This window comes from Calliphora vicina, chromosome 2, assembly GCF_958450345.1.
Source record: "Calliphora vicina chromosome 2, idCalVici1.1, whole genome shotgun sequence".
Lineage (NCBI taxonomy): Eukaryota > Metazoa > Arthropoda > Insecta > Diptera > Calliphoridae > Calliphora > Calliphora vicina.
The window spans coordinates 35889385-35910677 of NC_088781.1; the positions used below are offsets into that span (position 1 = coordinate 35889385).

Consider the following 21293-nt stretch of genomic DNA (forward strand, 5'->3'; position numbering starts at 1 on the left):
ACCGAAAAAGTAGGTTTTTGAAAAAACCGGTTTTGATTATTGTCTTTTAAAATAACCGGTTAAACTGTTTCGGTTTTTGTCTTCGAAAAAAACGCTTAACCGGTTTATATTAAATTTTTATTTAATATGCAAAAAGGGGTCCTTAAAAATGTGTTAAGAATTGTGAACTAAATCTTCGAAAATTTAGCATTTTTGAATTCTTTACGGTTTTGGATACTCTAATTATAACTCTTTTTCTAATAAATAAAGGTTTGTAAGATAGTAATCGGTTTGCGTCACTAATTCATGAATACCTATCAGTAAACTGAAAAAGACAGAGAGCGAGAGTGAGAGACATTCGTCTACACAAATGTACTGCATCAAGATCACATTTTACCGGTCGCTGATTACGTTTTGTTAATGCATTCATTATTTTACCACACAATTGTTTTGCTCCCCAATTTTGCTCTCTGTAGTGTTCCAGCAAAAAAGAAATAAAACTATATGAAGATGATAAGCACGAGTACACATGTACCTACCCGTTTGAATGACAGACGTTATTGCATGGGGGAGTTAGCTTCTTTTTGTGCTCAGGGCTGATTTAAATTATTAAAGAAATTAGTTAAGAAAAGCTAATAAGATTTTTTTTTTCACTTGTTAAACGAAATATAACAGTTTTTTTTTTAAAAAACTTAAATTTATTTTTCAAGAAAACTGAGATGTTTCAGTATGTATCATTGTTTAAAGTGGCATTAAACAAACGGTTAAAGAAAAACACGAATTATATTTTCTTTAATAAATCTTCGTAAGTTCTTGGTAACTCAGATCCTGCATGTAAATAGGAAATATTGCATCATCTTACAAAGTTTAGTTGCTTTACCACAAATGTTCTTTTTGTCTTTTTGATATTTATTGAAAGAGTGTCTGTCAGCTACTTTTTCCACTATTCTTCACTAAATTTCTTTCAAATAAAGTGCCAGTGATTTTCAAACTAAAGTATCTTAAACAAATAAGCCTAAATGTATGCTGCGAAAATTATTGGTTATAAAGTTGTATCTAAAATTTAAATGACTTCAATACAATTCATACATGTTTTATTAAAAACTTCAACATAACAACTTAAAAATTTTGCTCATCATTTGATATTTTTATTGGTAATTTAAATAATGATTTTATTAGAGATAATCTGAAAAATTCTTTTTATATAAAAAAAATTATTTTCATATAAAAATCGATTTTTGGTTGAAAATATAAGTGATCACAGATGCTCGTCCTTTTTCCATTTGGGCCACTTTTTACCGACTTATAGCCACTTTTATGTTTTACTTGATTTTCATATAAAAAATCGGTTTTTGGTTGAAAATATAAGTGATCACAGATGATCGTCCTTTTTCCATTTGGACCACTATTTACCGACTTATAGCCATTTTTAGGTTTTACTTGATTTTTGTACAAAAAATCGAATTTTGGTTGAAAATATAAGTGATCACAGATGATCTTCCTTTTTCCATTTGGACCACTATTTACCGACTTATAGCCACTTTTATATTTTACTTGATTTTCATATAAAAAATCGAATTTTGGTTGAAAATATAAGTGATCACAGATGATCGTCCTTTTTCCATTTGGACCACTATTACCGACTAATAGCCATTTTTATGTTTTACTTGATTTTTATACAAAAATCGAATTTTGGTTGAAAATATATGTGATCACAGATGATCGTACTTTTTCTATTTGGACCATAGCCACTTTTATGTTTTACTTGATTTTTATACAAAAATCGAATTTTGGTTGAAAATATATGTGGTCACAGATGATTGTCGTTTTTCTATTTGGACCACTATTTACCGATTTATAGCCACTTTTAGTTTTACTTGATTTTCATATAAAAAATCGATTTTTGGATGAAAATATAAGTGATCACAGATGATCGTCCTTTTTCCATTTGGACCACTATTTACCGACTTATAGCCATTTTTAAGTTTTACTTGATTTTCATATAATAAATCGAATTTTGGTTGAAAATATAAGTGATCACAGATGATCGTCCTTTTTCCATTTGGACCACTATTTACCGACTTATAGCCATTTTTATGTTTTACTTGATTTTCATATCAAAAATCGATTTTTGGATGAAAATATAAGTGATCACAGATGATCGTCCTTTTTCCATTTGGACCACTATTTACCGATTTATAGCACCTTTAATGTTTTAATTGATTTTCATATAAAAAATTGATTCTTTACCGACTTATAGCCATTTTTAGGTTTTACTTGATTTTTATACAAAAAATCGAATTTTGGTTGAAAATATAAGTGATCACTAGGGTGGCCCTTAATAAACGAAAGTTGGATTTTGGCCATTCTCACCCACCAGTTTGGTGAACATTAGTAAAAAAATCATCCTGAAAAAATTTTAGATAAATCGGCAAGCCCTCTGAAGTTTTGAGATGCATTTACAAGGGGAAAAAATGCATTTTTTTCAGTTTTTGTAAAAATTTTGCCATTAAAAAATTACTGATCACAGATGATCGTCGTTTTTCTATTTTTACCACTATTTACCGAATTATAGCCACTTTTATATTTTACTTGATTTTCATATAAAAAATCGATTTTTGGATGAAAATATAAGTGATCACTAGGGGGCGGATTTATATGCAAATGCATGTTTTTTCTCGAACTTCCAAATACAATGTAGACTAATTATCTATCCGAATCGCACATTTTGCTGCAAAATGGCATCGATTTGTTAGTGCATATTTTTGCATATTTTATTGATAATGCATATTTTGTTATATTTTACTTCAAAATGCATATTTTTATGCATATTATGCCAATTTTTAATAAAAATATAATTTTTTGTCGTTAATGGGCAATACATTGTTTCGACAAACATTTTTTTGTTGAATTTGTTATCGACTAACTTCGTTCGACATCGAAAAACTAGCATTAAGTTCTTCATTTCTCTATCAGTAATTGAAAATTATCATTTCAAAAAATTTTTCTTCAAAAAAGTTTAGTTTAACCGCTCCTGACAGTCATTTGCAAGCCGTTCTACGTGACTTTCGTAAACTAGTGATTTTGGATAACTTAGAGACAAATGCACTACACAATTAACGTTTAAAGTCCCTACACTATAGATTACATAGACACTTAAGTGACAGTTGTCTTTATGCTAGATTACATGCGATGTATAAAGTAACCAATTGACTTCTCTCTGCATTACAAATAGCTCGTCAAATGACCCAAAATATATAAATTGTAGTCAGCCAAGTGATCAGACATTATTAACAATTTCCGTCTATAAGGGATACATTTACTAATTGCTTAATTTCTGGGTTATTACGAGATAAAAATTAAGGTTGGATGCTACTTTACAGCACGATCAAAATATTGATGATTTTAAAAGGAAAGTCACAATATAGAACCTCTATGGCTTTAAACAAGTATTCATACCAAGATATTACATCGTTTTTTCAGAAGAAAAGTTATGTTAAAAATAGTTTTAGAACTTTAATTGTTTAATTCCTGGTATAATTTAAAGAGTTCTAACTGCTGCCACAAAAATATAAGTGCATATTTTTTAAATTTTTAGGTCATATTTTGATTTTTTTGAAGCATATTTTAGGCGCATATTTTCCAATAATAAATGCATGAAAATCCGCCCCCTAGTGATCACATATGATCGTCCTTTTTCCATTTGGACCACTATTTACCGATTTATAGCCACTTTTATGTTTTACTTGATTTTCATATAAAAAAATCGATTTTTTGTTGAAAATGTAAGTTATCACAGATGTTCGTCCTTTTTTCATTTGGACCACTATTTACCGACTTATAGCCACTTTTATGTTTTACTTGATTTGGTTTGAAATAGAATTTTGGTTGAAAATATAAGTGATCACAGATGGTCGTCCTTTTTCCATTTGGACCACTATTTACCGACTTATAGCCATTTTTAGGTTTTACTTGATTTTTATACAAAAATCGAATTTTGGTTGAAAATATATGTGATCACAGATGATTGTCGTTTTTCTATTTGGACCACTATTTACCGATTTATAGCCACTTTTAGTTTTACTTGATTTTCATATAAAATATCGATTTTTGGATGAAAATATAAGTGATCACAGATGATCGTCCTTTTTCCAATTGGACGGCTATTTACCAACTTATAGCCATTTTTATATTTTACTTGATTTTCATATAAAAAATCGAATTTTGGTTGAAAATATAAGTGATCACAGATGATCGTCCTTTTTCTATTTGGACCACTATTTACCGACTTATAGCCACTTTTAGTTTTATTTGATTTTCATATCAAAAATCGATTTTTGGATGAAAATATAAGTGATCACAGATGATCGTCCTTTTTCCATTTGGACCACTATTTACCGACTTATAGCCATTTTTAGGTTTTACCTGATTTTCATACAAAAAATCGAATTTTGGTTGAAAATATAAGTGATAACAGATGATCGTACTTTTTCTATTTGGACCACTATTTACCGATTTATAGCCACTTTTATATTTTACTTGATTTTCATATAAAAAATCGATTTTTGGTTGAAAAAATAAGTGATCACAGATGATCGTCCTTTTTCCATTTGGACCACTATTCACCGACTTATAGCCATTTTTAGGTTTTATTTGATTTTCATATAAAAAATCGAATTTTGGTTGAAAATATAAGTGATCACAGATGATCGTCCTTTTTCTATTTGGACCACTATTTACCGACTTATAGCCACTTTTATATTTTACTTGATTTTCATATAAAAAATAGAATTTTGGTTGAAAATATAAGTGATCACAGCTGATCGTCCTTTTTCTCTTTGGACCACTAGTTATCGACTTATAACTACATTTATGTTTTACTTGATTTTCATTTAAAAAATTTAATTTTGGTTGAAAATATAATTGATCGCAGATGATCGCCCGCCCTTTTCATATAAAAATTGATTTTTGTTTGAAACGGTACTTTGGTTTATTTCGCAAGGTATTTTAGCGGTAACTGTATTTTAATGATCTGAAAGGGTATTTTTGAGGTTAACGGTAGCTAATCCTGTTTTTAAGTTCTATAAATAATACTACTGAATAATGCTGGTGAATACAAACCCCATTATATTACTTTTAGTTCAATATCTTCCTTTACTCATTAATAGCCATTTCTTAAAAAATTGTATTTAATAAATAATTTTTATTCAATAATTTACACTTATATACTAAAAATAAATAATCAATCACAAAAATAAACGTGATGGTGTGTGGTGTATCAACTTAAATTTAACGACTCTTCAGAGGATTTTCTGCTTCGGTTACTTCTTGATTTTCTTTCTTCATCTTTTCAAATAAATAAAGCTGTTTTATATACAATTACAACAATACAAAATAATATATATAAAAAAAATACTACAACTTGTGCAAAAAGATTTCAAAGATATTTTAAGATTTGGTATAGAACAGTATCAAAAATACTTTTAAACTATAGATTATTTTGTTTTTTTTCTTCTTCTAAATAAAACTAAATGTAATTTTTTAACGCCAATTGTATTGCAAGTTTAGTGTTACGCTTTTTTAGCTTGTTGTTGTCGTTGCTGATTTCTAGCCAGATCTGTTAAATCGTCTTCGTCAATATCGGTAAGATCATCATCAACCAATGAGGAAAAATCATCAAAGTCATCTTCTACGCTGCTGCTAACTAAAGAATCAATACGTTTAATAAGATTGTGTTGATTGTTGGCCGAATTCACTGCTGCTTGCCCTTGCTTTTGAAGCTCAACTTCCTCTTCGTCTTCTTCATATTCATCGTCCATGTTAAAGGCTGACAAATCATCTTCGTCGTCAATTTGTTCTAAGAAAGCTCCGAAATTGGCATCGTCTTTGAGATTTATTCTGGATTCGGGTAATTGATCATAATCAAACACTTGTCTCGTTTCTCGTGGTATGTATTCGGTAGTAATTTTAAAATAATTATCATCTTCATAGTCCTCATACTCTTCAGCATTTATGGGTTCCAATTTTGTGCTGACTCTGGCCTCTATTTGTTGTTGTTGCGGGCTGTCCATCTTCATTGTTATGGGCTTTAGTTTGGTTGTCGTATCTTTAATCTCCATTTGCTTTTCCATTTTAGCAGCATTCTCAGTAATAGGCTGTTCTTTAAATATGCTGTCTAGGGAAGAATCTAAAAAGCTTAAGAATCCTTGCATGCCCGTGGGTGGTGGTTCATTTATTAAAGCTTGACTTGGTTTTTTGGGTGTTTCTAAAGCATTGGGATTTGAAATTTTTGGTGACATTTTCAACTCGTTTTTGCCTGAACTTTTGACTTCCTTGCTGTCGGGTTTATCCATTTTGGCGGGAATTGCTGTTGTTACACTTAACTTGGGAGCCGGTTTTGGTGTAGTTGGTTTGACAGTTGTGGTCGTGGAAGTAGTTACCACTTTCTTTGGGGTTGGTTTAATTGTTGTGGTAGCTTTGACGGTAGTTTTGGGCTTAACGGTAGTGAGGGTTTTTGCAGTAGTTTTCATTTGCACCGCTGGTGGTTTGGTGGTTGCCCTTGTGGTGGCTGGTGCTTTTGGTGTTGTTGGCTTTGTGGTTGCTGCCTTTGTGGTTACTGCTTTTGTAGTTGTTGCTTTTGTGGTTGCTGCTTTTGTGGTTGCTGGTTTTGCAGTTGTTGTCTTTGTTGCAGATGTCTCCATGGGCTTTGTAGTCTTTGTATGCAAATGTTTTACTAGGAATGTTTCTGGTGTTCCTCGCTTTTCATTGGGATCAGCCATGCGTACCACAGGTTCACGTTTCGGTATGATGGGTACAATTTTGGGTTTGTGAGGATCTAATTCGTCTTTGCCATAGGTTTTGACTTTAGAGTGACCCTCGATGATCAAATACATTGGTCCTCTCAGGGGTTTCTCTGGTTGATTGTAGTGGGAGAACAATGCATCGGTAGTCATTTTCATGGATGTTACAGTAGGTCGGTAAGCTAAATTACTGGTGTTCGGTATTAATAATCTGGTTGGACTTAAAGTGGTAGTAGTTCGGGGAGCATGGGTTGTATGCGTTGGTGGAGTTGAGCTGTACATGGGAGAGGGGGATGTTGAAGTAGTTTGTTTTTGGGTAGTACTGGTTATGTAAACAGTTTGGGTAGTGCTAGTAGTACTAGGCATAGTAGGTGTTACAAATGTTACTGGAGCATAGGTAGTACTAATACCTTGTGGTCTCATAATCGGCTCGAAATGTTGTGGCTCCACATGTGAAGACTTTATGGTTTCAACATGATATGAATTTGGATTCTGTGTAGGCTTTACAGGCTTAATGAACTCTTTTTGTAACAAATCGTGAATCCATGGTTTCCTTGAGCTTGTCACTGATGATTTGTGTCCACTGGATGCACCTCTTATCGAATTGGGAGAATAAATTTCATGATGGCCCATGCCAGCATTCATTCCCAACATTATGGCAGGTGTACTGGTTAGACTGGGACGGCTGTGATAAGATAAATAATTTACTGACTCCTGGTGATGGGAATCGTGTGCATGAGGATGAGAATAGCGGTGAGAATTAGCCGACATCATTAAAGGAGAGTGGCCGGAAGATGAAGAAGTTGTCATAGATGGTGAACTAGATGTATGCATCCAAGGTTGTGTGGCAGTAGACATATAATAGGGTTTCGAATGAACACTCATTGAGCTCATTGGTGATGAGGTCATGTAAGAATGTCCCGGCATGCTATGGCGATATTCGGTGTGTACTGGTTTTACCATATGCATGGATTGAACTTGATGCTGTTGTGACTGAGACTGTGGTTGTGGTTGCTGCTGTTGCTGCATTTGAGAAGACTGCAACTGATGCTGTTGTGCAGCTGGCTGCATTGGTTGCATGGGTGGTGGCATCAAATGTGTTGGCAATTGATGTGCATAATAACTACGTCTTATTGAGGTATATTTTGGCTGCAGCAAAGGAGTTTCCCCTTTAGCATTCTTTATCATGTTGGGTACATGTTGTTGCTGCACTGTTGCACCTCCACGCATTCTATCGCCCGTAACACCCAACAATAATATCTCATTTTTACCCGGATTGGCCTTTTTAAGTTTCGCATCTACTAAGGCTGCTGTTACCTCTTCCGTCTTGTCTTTTTCCTTATCGGAATCAGCCCAGTATCTAACACGATCCAGGGTTGGTGGACTGTAATCAAATGTGGGATCATTTTTCAATGGATCACCTCTACCAACTGGCCGCCATTCATTGTTGTTGTAGTCCATGCGTGGCGAAAAGTTGCGCACTGTAACGAGACACAAGAAAATAATGCAAATTAATAAAAAAAATAAAAAAATGAATATGTTTTCAGTTTACGAACATTATTCGACATGTGTTTTACAATGATTATTACATGATTGTTATAATTGCCTTTAACATACAATTGTGGCTTATGGTAAAACATTTTATTGTATAAAATAACAGTGGTTTGTTTAAATATTTTTGTTGACATAAAAATAATCAGCCCAATTATGAATAAAACTTTCCCGGGAGTTTTTTCCCTTTTCCCATTTTTCCTATTCAAATTCAACATTTCAGAATGTTTCTGCTTTGTTTATATAAAACTGCTGGATCACAATGGATAGGTAGAATCAAAATATGTTGGAAATTAATATCTTATATATAACTGGCTGATTCGATTGATATGAAATTTAACAAAGGCGTAGTAGAGAAATATTTGTGTTTAAGTCTCAAAATATAGCACCGTCAAAATTTATATACGTTTGTCAGAGCGCTGTGGGGTTTGAGGCCCCCATCGATCGAATTCATTCAAATTGTTTCTATTATTTAAACACTTAACAAAAAATATTATAAGAAAGTTTTTGTTTTTGATTGCTGCTTCACAGCAAATATACATATTTTCCCATTCCCGTATGAAAGCATCTGATAAAGCTTTATTTGTGGTATAATTTTGAGTCCTTATTTTGCGATCAACAATTTCCCATATGTTTTTTATGAGATTAAGATCTGTAAATAATAATAATACAATAACAAATGAGAGTGTTTTATTTAAATAAATTCTCGTTAAATATTTTGCATTATCAATTTGAATTTAAGGGCCTGTAACGACTGCTAGCAACATAAGTGGAAACTTATCAACAATATTGATAACATGCTGTTATTTACTTTGTTTATAAGTATGACAACATTAACTGTGAAGTAGCTTTAAAAGCTCTAGGTGATCATTGTGGAAGTAGAACATTCTAGTTTTTCTATTAGATTATTCATGAGACTTCTAGAAGATGACACTGTTAGAGTTAACATCAACTGTATTACCAGTGTATTATTGTAAAAGTGTTTGCATTAAAAGTGTTTATATTAAAATATCATGACACATATGGGCATTTCCTGGGGTCACGAACGTACGTTCGTAGGCTTTTGATGTCCAAAGAATTTAGAAAAAAACTTTTTTTTTTGGTAGCTCTATGTTTAGTGCAAAAGATGGATTCCATCGACTTTAAGTTTTCATAATGATAGTTATAAATATGTGGTAACGAACGTACGTAAAATAGAAGTCAACTTTGGCTGACAGTAGTGAAATGTAATAATCTGCGAAAAGGAACGGAATACTTAAAAGCGATTATTTTAAAAAGTGTATTAATTAATTAATAGAGACCTATCCAGTATTTATACAATAAAATATCTATTGGTTTTTGTTTAATTGGCTTAATTAAGTACCGGTCGCGAACGTACGATTTTTCCATATGTTTTTTTTATTATTAACACCATGGATTTTCCCATAAATATCTTCAAATTTCCTTAACAAACAAGTAAGAAAGTATGGTCGGTCAAGTCATAAAATTTCAATGAATGATTTTCGGAAGTTATTGACCGATCACCATGAAATTAGGTCGTGTGATTTATGTTTTTTTTTTTTCATATTTTATTTATTGTATCTTCACAAAATAATGTGAATTTTAATAATTTGTTCAAATCTTAAATCTAAATATTATTTTTTATTTACGTCCCACCACAGTTGGACGAAAAATTATGTTTAATTTATAGATCCTATCATCAGCACAGGTCTGTTGGATTCCTTCTTCTTAGTCGGATGTAGCCATTACTTCTCAATAATGTTAGTGCAAGTGGGTTTGGGTGAACTTCTAACTTTTTCAAATATGACTCCGCTTGTTTTTTTATTTCATTTTTCACCAGGGAGACACCTAGGTCCTTATGAATGTTAATATTTCTCACATACCAAGGCGCTGCCGTTATCATTCGTAATACTTTATTTTGGAATCTTTTTTATATAATTGAATTCTATAGCACCATATGGGTTTTATTATTGAGCTGTACAGCAAAAGTTTGCAATCTAAACTCAATCTCGAGTTTTTACCAATTAGCCAGTAAATTTGTAATAATTTTAACTTCATTTGAGTCAATTTCGTATCTATATGCTTTTTCCAGGTAAGACGTCGGTCTAGATGCAGACCTAGATATTTAACTTCAGTTTGTTGAGGTATTATATGATTATTTATTAGGATTGGAGGGCACGATTCTCTACGCAATGTGAATGTAAGATGTATACATTTTTGCTCGTTTACTTTTATTCTCCATTGTTTTAACCACCACCTTTCTATGTCGAGTATATGGTCTTGTAAAAGTACAGATGCTTCTTGGGGGTTTTCATGAATGGCTAGTATAGCTGTGTCATCAGCAAAAGTAGATATGTGGGTTCGACTGTTTGTAGGCATATCACAAGTAGATAGCAAATATAGGAAGGGACCCAGTATACTTCCTTGGGGTACGCCTGCTTCAATAGGCTGTGGTGAACTTATTAAGTCTCCCTCTTTAAGAACGAACTTTCGATGACTTAAATAACTTTCTAGAAGATTGTGTGAGTTCACTGGTAAATATTGTTTTATTTTTATAGATAATCCTTCATGCCATACTTTGTCGAAGGCTTGCGAAACGTCGATGAAGAGTGCAGAACAATATTTTTTTTCTTCAAATGTCTTGGATATGATTTCTACCAACCTGTGAGTTTGTTCTATGGTGTTATGTTTTTCTCCAAATCCGAATTGATGAGTTGGAATATAATCAAAATGATTCACTATCGACTTTAACTTTAGCATTAACAGTTTTTCGAATAGCTTTGATATATTTGACAATAGGCTAATGGGTCTATATGATTCTACTTTATGTCTTTATGAAAGTTATTTATTATATTTTAAGGGTTTACCAATGTTTTTAGGAGATTTATGCACGTTAAAGTACATCGGACCGATCATAATAAAATTTTGTGACATGAATTCGGTATATATAAAATTTATTTGGAACGATATTTGTGTATATACCTATATAAATGAAACATTTATGACCTATAAAGTCCAATTTCGTACGGACATTTGTATGGAGATTATGTGAAATAATGCACTGATTTCAGCCAGTTTCAATAGGCTTCGTTCTTGAGTCGAAAAAATTATTTGTACGAAATTTTATCGAAATTTGCGCACAAGGCACAGCCAGCCAGACGGACTGACTGACGAACATCGTTTCAGATCGACTCAGAAATTTATTCTGAGTCACAGAAAATCACAGAAGATCGAATGCATCATTCTGATACGTGTTAAAAAAATAAATGCATTCTTTATGAAAAAAATTTACTTGCGGTCGCGAACGTACGAAATTTTGCAAATAAAAAAGCTTTATTTAATTGTTACCCAGAAGTTTTTTTTATTTACAAATTAGTGACACCGAACTTAATTAAAATGTGTTCTGTCTGGCTCCAGTTGACGTTTAATGTAAAGCAATTGCAATAAAATTATGTTTTCGGTGGCGGACGTACGATTGAAACATAGATAAGAAACAAAGTAAAAATTAACCATTAATCGAACTTTTTTTGTCCTCATTACACTTTTCTCTTCTTAATTGATAGTAATAGAGTGATTTTGAAGAAAGCGTGCAAACATATATTTTTTAAATTTAAAATAATTAAATATAAAATGTCTTTAGAACTAGCTTAAAAAGAAAATCACCCCTATCGGCAATAACATGTGAAATTTTGTTCCCATGAAATATCCATTTCCCTCGAAGGGAAAATTGCTATCGGGAATATCACGATGAATTTTACATTCACAATAGTTGATTTTGTTCGTAACAGCTGTTTATTATTTACAAAATTCCATCTAAAAATTTCACAACAAGGGAAATTTTTTCACGTGAACAAAATTGATGAACGAAAAAAGGAAAATATTTCATGTGAAATATTGATTCGCGATAGGGGTGAATATAAAATTTTCCAGTTTCCAGCCCAAATTTCTCATTTAAAACAGCTGAGATATGCTATGAAACGATTCTATTATAAATAAAAACATGGACTGTTTTTTATAATTAAAAAAAAATAAAACATGATGATTATCAACATTTTATTTTTCGATTCTGGTAGACCATTTAGGGGAAATGACCATATTACAATATTTTGTAATTTCACAGATGACACCAAATATTTCACAGATTAACCACTGTACGTAGTTGTCCTGTCTTGATAGCTAATGCTCCGTACTCTAAACTTAGACAAGTCTTAATGGTTTAGCAAAGCTTTTATTTTTTTATATTTTTTTGAATTACTTGACTCTTCTCCAATTTCCAGTAGTCTGTCTAAGCTGGTGTTATGCTGCTGTGTTGTGTCGTGCCAAATCAGTTGTATAAGTGGCATGATATGTGCACCTACTAGCATCTGCTGTTGCTGGTGGTTTTTTTTATTATCTTAAATCATAACTTGTTAAAGTGTTAACAAATGTTTGCCACTACCATCACTGCCACCACCACCACCGCCACTACTCGTATCACCATCACCTAATATCGTCACCAACCACCTTCACGTATGTTTTTTTTTCCATCTTATATGTAGCAAGTAGAGTCAGTCACTCACTCGTGCACATGTTGCAAGTTGTGGTGGTATGATTGTGACTGTGACTACTTACCATCAACATTTCAAAGTCTCCGTTTGTCTAAATATCTATGTATGTATCTAGTCTGCACAGTTAACACAGATACTCAAGAGTACGAGTGTTGTTTCTGATGAAATACAACAACTACTGTTGGCTTCTGTATGAGTATTTATGGGATAGTGTTTGTGAGTGTGTGTTTTTGAACCACTTTGGTGTCTGGCAACAGTCTGAGGAGTGTCTGGTTTTTAGACAAATTATACTGATTTAATAGTTGGTTGAATATTTAGACATTTTCAGATTACAAGAGCAAAATTTCGTTAACAACTCTGCTGCTCCATTTAAGAGTAATTTGATCATATAATTGTAGCCTTGAGCAAGGATTTTTATTTAATTTTTGCTGTTATTGTAATTGTTTGTAAATTAAACAGTGTTAATAACATACAGCATCAAAGGTAGGTTGTTAAATAATTTTTTCGATATGGTAGTATTGTATGTTTGAAGTGTCACAGTTTTCAAGTCAGATTGTTGTAGTCGAAAGTTGCAGTATCCAATTAAAATGTGACTATACAATAATTGTTTTATACTCAAGATTTTGTAAACAAAAAATCTATAGATCGTTAGCTAGATCGTTAGTTTGAGATGTTTAGACGAAAAAAAATAGTTCGATCCCTAGTAAGTCAAGATTTTTTAAAAAAAAATCTATATATCGGTAGCTAGCCCATATTTTTTTTACACAGAAAACCGATCGCTAGTTAGTTCATGATTTCCTTGAACAGAAAATCGATCACTAAGATTTTTTAAATAAAAAATCAATCGCTAGTGAGTTCAAGATCTTCTAATGAAAAAATTCATTGATTGCTAGCTAGCTTAAGATTTTCTAAATAAAAAATCATCGAGCATTGGTGAGTTGCAGATTTTCTGAATTGATCGATCGTTAGCTAGTTCAAGATTTTCTAAATAAAAAACTATCAATCGTTAGTTAGTTCAAGATTTTCTAATGAAATAATTTATCGATCGAAATTTCTTCCACATCCATCGATCAATAGCTCAAGATTTTCTTATTAAAAATTTTGAGCAATAGCTCAAGATTTTCTAAATAAAAAAATCATCGATCACTAGATTAAGATTTTCTAAATAAAAAGTTCATCGAACAATAAATCAAGATTTTCATATTAAAAATTTCTAATGAAACAATTGATCGATTGTTAGCTAGTTTAAGATTTCGTTTTGCTTACAAATTTTTTTCACATCCATCGATTTTCTTATTAAAAAAATTTATCGATCGCTAGCTCAACATTTTCTTTAACATAGAATCCATCGTACATAGCTCAAGATTTTCTAAATAAAAAATCCATCGATCACTAGATTAAGTTTTTGTAAATAAAATATTCATCGATCAATCACCCTTATCGTGGTTGGCGTAAACGTCATACGTCTACGACAGTTTAGTACTAGATTAAAGAAACAGTTTGCATTTTATCTTTAATCTAGTACGAAACAGTCGTAGGCGTATGACGTTTACGCCAACCACGATAAGGGTAAATAATTCAAGATTTTCATATTAAAAAATTGATCGATCGATCGTAAGAAAGCTCAAGATTTTCTGAGATTAAGATTTTCTAGTGAGTTCAAAATTTTCTAGCTTAGAATTAGCTTTAACATAAAATCGATCGTTAGCTAGATCAAGATTTTCTAAATAAAAAGTCCATCGATCACTAGATCAAGATTTTCTAAATATAACTCAACTAACTCAATATATAAGAAAGCTCAAGATTTTAAGAATAAGTCTATTGATCGCTAGTGAATTCAAGATTTTATAAATAAAAAATCCATTGATCGCTCAATTTTAAATAAAAATTATCAATCAATCGTAGGAAAAGTTCATCGATCACTTATCGTAAGAAAGCTCAAGATTTTCTGAAAATAGATCTATTGATCGCTAGTGAGTTTAGTTCAAGGTTTTCTGCAGAAATAATCTATTAATCGATATTTAGTTCAAGATTTTTAATGAAAAAATCTAGAGTTTTTCTACAAATCGATCGCTGACAGGCTTAAGGCTTTATCAAATATCGATATCAAACTAAACAAAACATTGCTCACTATCTAGCTGTGTTGCAAATACTACTACATCCTTTTTTTCTGTATTCTCAAATGTTTACAGCACTGTGCAATGTCTAATACTCTTTAAATCAAAAAAGAAGAAAAAAAAGAAAGAAAAAATTACAACAAGTACACATAAAGTTAATAAATTATATGCTACCAAAACCAGACAAATCGCTTTCCATTTTAATATTAAACGATTGGGTAAGATGACATTGATGATGAAAAACAAAATTTGCCACATACATAAGCGCAGAATTCAAGGTGAATTTTAAATTAAGTTGGATTTTAGACAGTTTATAAAAATTCTACATAAATTCCTAATCTAAACCGTTGACAACTTTAATAGTCGCTTTTTAATAGTGGGGTTATTAATTGACTTTGTAATTATACCCTTCACCTTCGTGAGAAGGGTATATATAAGTTTGTCATTCCGTTTGTAATTTCTACATTTTTCATTTCCGACCCTATAAAGTATATATATTCTGGATCCTTATAGATAGCGGAGTCGATTAAGCCATGTCCGTCTGTCTGTTGAAATCAATTTTCTGAAGACCCCAGATATCTTCGGGATCCAAATCTTCAATAATTCTGTCAGATATGCTTTCGAGAATTTTGCTATTTAAAGTCAGCAAAATCGGTCCACAAATGGCTGAAATATGAGGAAAAAACCAAGACAACCTCGATTACTAAGACATTAATATAGACAATATGGATATCTAATGATATATATTTCAAAGACATTTGCAACGACGTATATAAGACCATAATAAGATGGACCTACAATGGGTCAAAATCGAAAAAAAAAATCATATGGGCAATTCCACGAGAATCGCTACCACGACTGAAAAAGCAAAAACCCTTGAAACTCTTTTTCAAGATGATTTGAATAGAAGAAACTAATAAAATGTTACTATGTGAAAGTATTTAGATCATATTACAACATTTTAATGACAAAAATAATAGTTTAAACTGATTATATTTAACTTTTTAATGTTTTAGGTATATTTTAGGCGAAAACTAGGCTCCCAATTAGCTTGTAGTATGAAATGAATTTGACTCTGATTGTTTTTTGCTATTGTCAAATTGTTTATTGAAACCGAATGTATATTTTCTATTCATTTTTTAAGTTTTTGTATACATATATTTACAGAATATATATTGTTTTATTATAAGAAAAAATCTGTCACGTACGGTATGTCACGTACGATATTAAATTTTATTTATTATAAAATCATCCAAAGATTGTTTTTATTTAAATATGACAGATTGTAAAGGAAAAATATTTTGTTTAGTGTAAGAAATTAAAAGAAAACATAACGCCTCTCACGATTCGAATTTTTTCGCATATTTCTACATGTATGTACCTCAAAATGAGTTCCGTTTTATGTCACGTACGATATATCATTGTTTCGCTCAATATTTTGGACAACAATATTTCGAAAGAACTTTTTATTATTTTAAAATAAAGTACCCTCTGAATGGAACATAAAGACCAAATAATTTTTCAGATACTCTTATTTTTGCAAAATCTATTCCACTCTATAGGCGTACAAATGTCACGTACGATGATATGGAATTGCCCATATGTTGCCAGAAAGATGGGAAAAGGTCATACAAAATAAAAGAATTAGACCAATACCTGAGACAAAAACTTTAAGGAATAATTTGTCCAATTATTCCAACATTTTATACATGTTGTCCAGTTTTTAATAAAACAAATTCAGAATATTATCACTGAATCCATAGTTGTCATTTAACGATATCGATCGTTAAAGAAATCTGAGTTATCACTCAAATATCGATACCGACGTATATATTTCTATTTGTAAACATAAGCTATCACACAGTGATCGCTCCGAAAATAGCATTCAAAAAACTTAACAATCAATATTTTTCACCACTAGTGATCATCGTTTAAGAGAAAAATGTAAATGTGACAATTGAGAGTACAACATATTGATAATTTTAATTTTTGTAAAGCACTTTTACTGGTTTTCTATACAACATACAACATATGTAAGTAGTAAATAGTGAATACAACCTTATTTGCCGCCTGCCTGCCTCAACATAATGTTGTTTGTCAGTCAACAACATACATAGTCATTTAGCCGGCTAGTCAGTCAGTCATTCATATGTCTGGTTGGTAAAATGTGGCTTTAAATAATAACAAAGTGTATTTTTAAGTGACTGACCAACTAACTGAAACTATTGATGTGTCTATATGTCCGTTCATCCATCTGTCTGTATTGCCAGTTTATTTTTCTATATAGTTTTTTGTAATTTTTTTGTGTGATCTTTGAGTGATTGACCATCAAAATAGATTTTTGTTGTGATCCTCTCAGTTGGTTGGTCTTGTCTCGGAATATCCATTTGTTTTCTTTTTTTTTTAAACATTTTTAAAGTTGTTGTGATTTTTGTTTTTGATATTTGTTGGTGTTTTTGTAATTTTTTCCTGTTTAACTTCTAAGACAGACAAGAAAATTTATTCAATAATTTTTTGATTCATGATCTTGTTGGGCTGAGAAATATGATGTTGTTGTTGTTGCCGTTTGTAAGCCAACTTAAAGTTGTTGCGGCTTGACACTGTTGCCAGATTTTGACGATTAATGCGATTCAAATCCGAATATGTTAAAGAAATTCTTTATCGTTAAGATTTTATTGTAACTAAAACCTATAATTCTGTGGGAATTTCCTAAAAAAATTAAGTTTAACTCCCTAATCATCTGGCAACTATGGTTGTTATGTTGTTGTTTGTTGCATATGAATTGAATTTATGTGAGTTATGTTGTTTGTTTACTATTTTTTTTTCTATAGCCTGCAAGTACATATTGTCTATGAGAGTTTATTTTCGTATAAACTTTATTATAAGTTCAAGTTTTAGGTCTTCTACCTCGGGAGCTTGTTTGTTATTTGCTAATACACGTACAACATAGTATACGACCGGTCTATTTGACAGACAATTTTGAATGTTTTGTAAACAAATGCCATAAATGATAGGAGTTTTAAAAGATGCACATTTACATTTTATGTAAAGTAATTTTGCCTTAACGTACTCGTACTCGTACATAAGTATTATTATGTACCAAGAATATTAGTAGTAAATAATAGGATATGATGGGAAAAAAATACAATATAAAGCTTTAAATTGAGTTATTTTTGAAAAGGTCATAGTTTAAATCATGTATCATGCTTTAAAATTGTATTATGATAAAATGTGTTACCACTATTCAGAGCTATCATAAAATATGTTTGAATGTGTCTTTATTAATAATTATAAAAATACGGGACAGTGGTTCTTCTGTAGCAATTTTATTTAACTGGAGTCCATGGAATACGAAACACTTTTAATTAAATCAGGTCGATTTAATACAAATTAAAATTTAAATTAAGTTCATAAAAGAATTAATGAGATGCTTAACATTAAAACTTCTAAGGACATTAATATTTAGAGAAAATAATGACTAATAGTTTAGATTTGTTTAAATACATTCTGATTTGGAAAATTTCAAAACGAATTACGCATGTTTCCCAGATTTAACTAAGTCGAACTTCTTAAATCTTTTAATAAATGTATATTGGGGATTTCATGTCAAATGAACCAACTATTAAAATCGATGTCTTCCGATCGGTATGAAATTTGCTCTCGCATCCCACTAAGCGACTAAAACCCTCTTAAAGGAATGGACCTAAGCTTTCTTTTGAGCAAAAAAAAAACTTAAAAAGGGTCCAAGTGAAAAAGTCAACAAAGTTTCAAAAACTGTATGTTTTGAGGTAGAAAACATTTATTTTGATATATATCGAACTTGCTTCCCAATAAGCGACCAAATAGGTCTTCAAGGAAAATATCTAAGCTTGTTTTTAAGAAAAAAAAGTTAAAAAAGTTTTTGTTTTCGGAAAAAAAATATAATTTTTATTTTTAATATTTTTTTTACATGGGTGAGAAAATGTCAAATTTTGATCCCCTCTAACTCAGAGAGGATCTTGTTGAAAAATTGTGTCTGAATTACTATCCAATAGGTCTAACCTTGGTGCAAATTTCCCTAGTATAATACCAAAAACCTCCTCCCTTTTAAATTTCCATAAAAAAATAACTGAGAATCATGGAAGAACACTCTTCTATGTTCGTATGGATTTTTAAGGTGGACACGGAAAAGACTGCATCTTCTAAACCACAGGATCGTTTGTTTGCTAGTTTTGCTATTTTCTAAAGCTAGTAAAATAAGTATAAAATACAAACAAACCATTAGTTTAGATGGAAATTATTGAGTGCGCTCTAAATTTTCTGGAAATTGTTTAAATGCACTGTCCAACAAAATGAGATTTTTTGATTGGAACAGAATAGCGACCCTATAATTCTGAAAGGGCATGTTGAGTAGATAATTTTTGTAGAATAAACTTATAGTCCTTAAAGTTTTAATTTTTTGATCGAAGGTAGCATTATACTAACTGAAGAAAATGTTGTAAGTTAATATCTGAGAGAATTCTTCTTGTCAGAGTTATATTGAGGAATTTTATGCGGATCATTTCTGTGGAAGATCTTAATACCTTATCTCCTCTCTTTAGGGGTCAATTTGACCCATTTTTCGAGAAAACCGAAAAAAGTCCTATCAACAAAGACATTTTTAACGATTAAAATATTCTACAAAATTTTTTGTCGTAAAATTTCAGTAAGGGTTACCAAAGACACAAAAGTTGTAAATAAAGCCATTTACGCTTAATTAGCAAAATTACATGCCATATCGGGTCTCACATTTTTTTAAAAATATCTCCAAAAATCCAAGTATGATCCGAATGAGCTGAAATTTAAAATATAAATAGTCCTTAAGGAGATTTACACAATATGTGCATACATACACAGAGAAAACAGATTCGTAGTAGCAACCGAATTTGTTGGCAATCGAAAAATTCGGTTGCACACATAGAATTTTTCGGTTATATCAACAAAAAGTCAGTTGATAAAGAAGAATTTCGGTTGAAGCAACCAAACTATTGTTACCTCTTCTAAAATTTAGTAGCCATAACTGTAAAATTCGGTCACTGTGGTAGAATCATTCGATTGGCAACAAATTCGGTTGCTACGACGAATCTGTTTTCTCTGTGTATGTAAGTTATAATAAACCATTGAGAATCGCTAAGACAAACAGAAATCTAGTTATTACAGAAAATGTGATCCAAGGTAGGCTATCGATTCGAAACGATTAAAAATAACGGTAACTCTAATTTAGATAATTTCGATAACGGTATTTTGGCTAATTTCGGTAACGGTAATGTGTGTTATTGCGTTAGTGGTATTTAGCGATAAGGTTAATTTCGGTCTGACTTAAATTAATAAAAATTAAAAAGTAACTGGCGTATACTATATTATAATTTAAATGCTGCGGATTTCAATAAACTTTAAACATTTGTAGAATATCGGTAACGGTATTTACGATTATATCGGTAATGGTAGCCAACTTTTCTACCGTTACCGTTACTCCCAGATAGTGGGAGAATAGTAATATCATTGTTTTCTCCTTGTATTTGTTTAATTGTTTAAAAATCGGTACTGAGCGAAATTGTATTTGCATTTAAAATTGTTGATTGTTTTGGCGTAAAAAGTATTAACATTGTTTTTTAGTTATCCGACATATTAATATAGTGTAAATTACTGTTACTGTAAATTCGACTTAATTTTAATCTAAATTTAAAATTTAATACAAAATTTCATGTAAACATATAGCTGAGGGTAACAAATCATATTTAACTATAACATATCAAGTTAAGTCAAATGGCGATCATGCAGTTACAGCAGCCCATAAATTAACTGACCCAACAAACATTTTGGTAAAAATTTTCGAAATTCGTGTATACTTCATTTCCTTGATTTATTCAAGAATTTCGAAGACCCAGTGAATTTTCTAACCCCATAACTAACCTAAACTTAATATTAAATAGTAGTATTTGGTAAAGAAAATTGAATACAAATGTTATTTTCATTCTTTCAATAAATTTAATTTCATTTTGGTTTTTCGCATTACAACTCTCATTGTACAAAAAAGAAAAATATATATAAAATAAATCACAAGTGTATCCTCCTGAGAATTGCAAATGAACTCAAACAAAAATGTTTTAAAATGACAATCTAACAAGACAGGTCGGCACAGCAGTAGGCATTGTTTTTATTATTGTTGTCTATTTGCAACATGTTAACATTTTCAAAACTTGATGGCCATAGAAATTGAGATTATACGTGTGTTAGCAAAAAAAAATAAATAAAGTGAAATAAACTAAAAACGATAACCA

At 31.1% G+C, this 21293-nt stretch overlaps 1 protein-coding gene across 1 annotated transcript in view; it reads right to left on the reverse strand.

Moving 5' to 3' along the window:
- Positions 1-5162: 5162 nt before the first annotated feature.
- LOC135950384 (mucin-5AC) overlaps positions 5163-21293 on the reverse strand; it is a 36922-nt gene continuing 20791 nt past the window's right edge. Inside the window, exon 3 of the mRNA XM_065499931.1 lies at positions 5163-8260. Within this exon, the coding sequence (XP_065356003.1) occupies positions 5550-8260 (2711 nt within the window). The 3' untranslated portion in view covers positions 5163-5549. The remainder of the gene's footprint in view (positions 8261-21293) is intronic.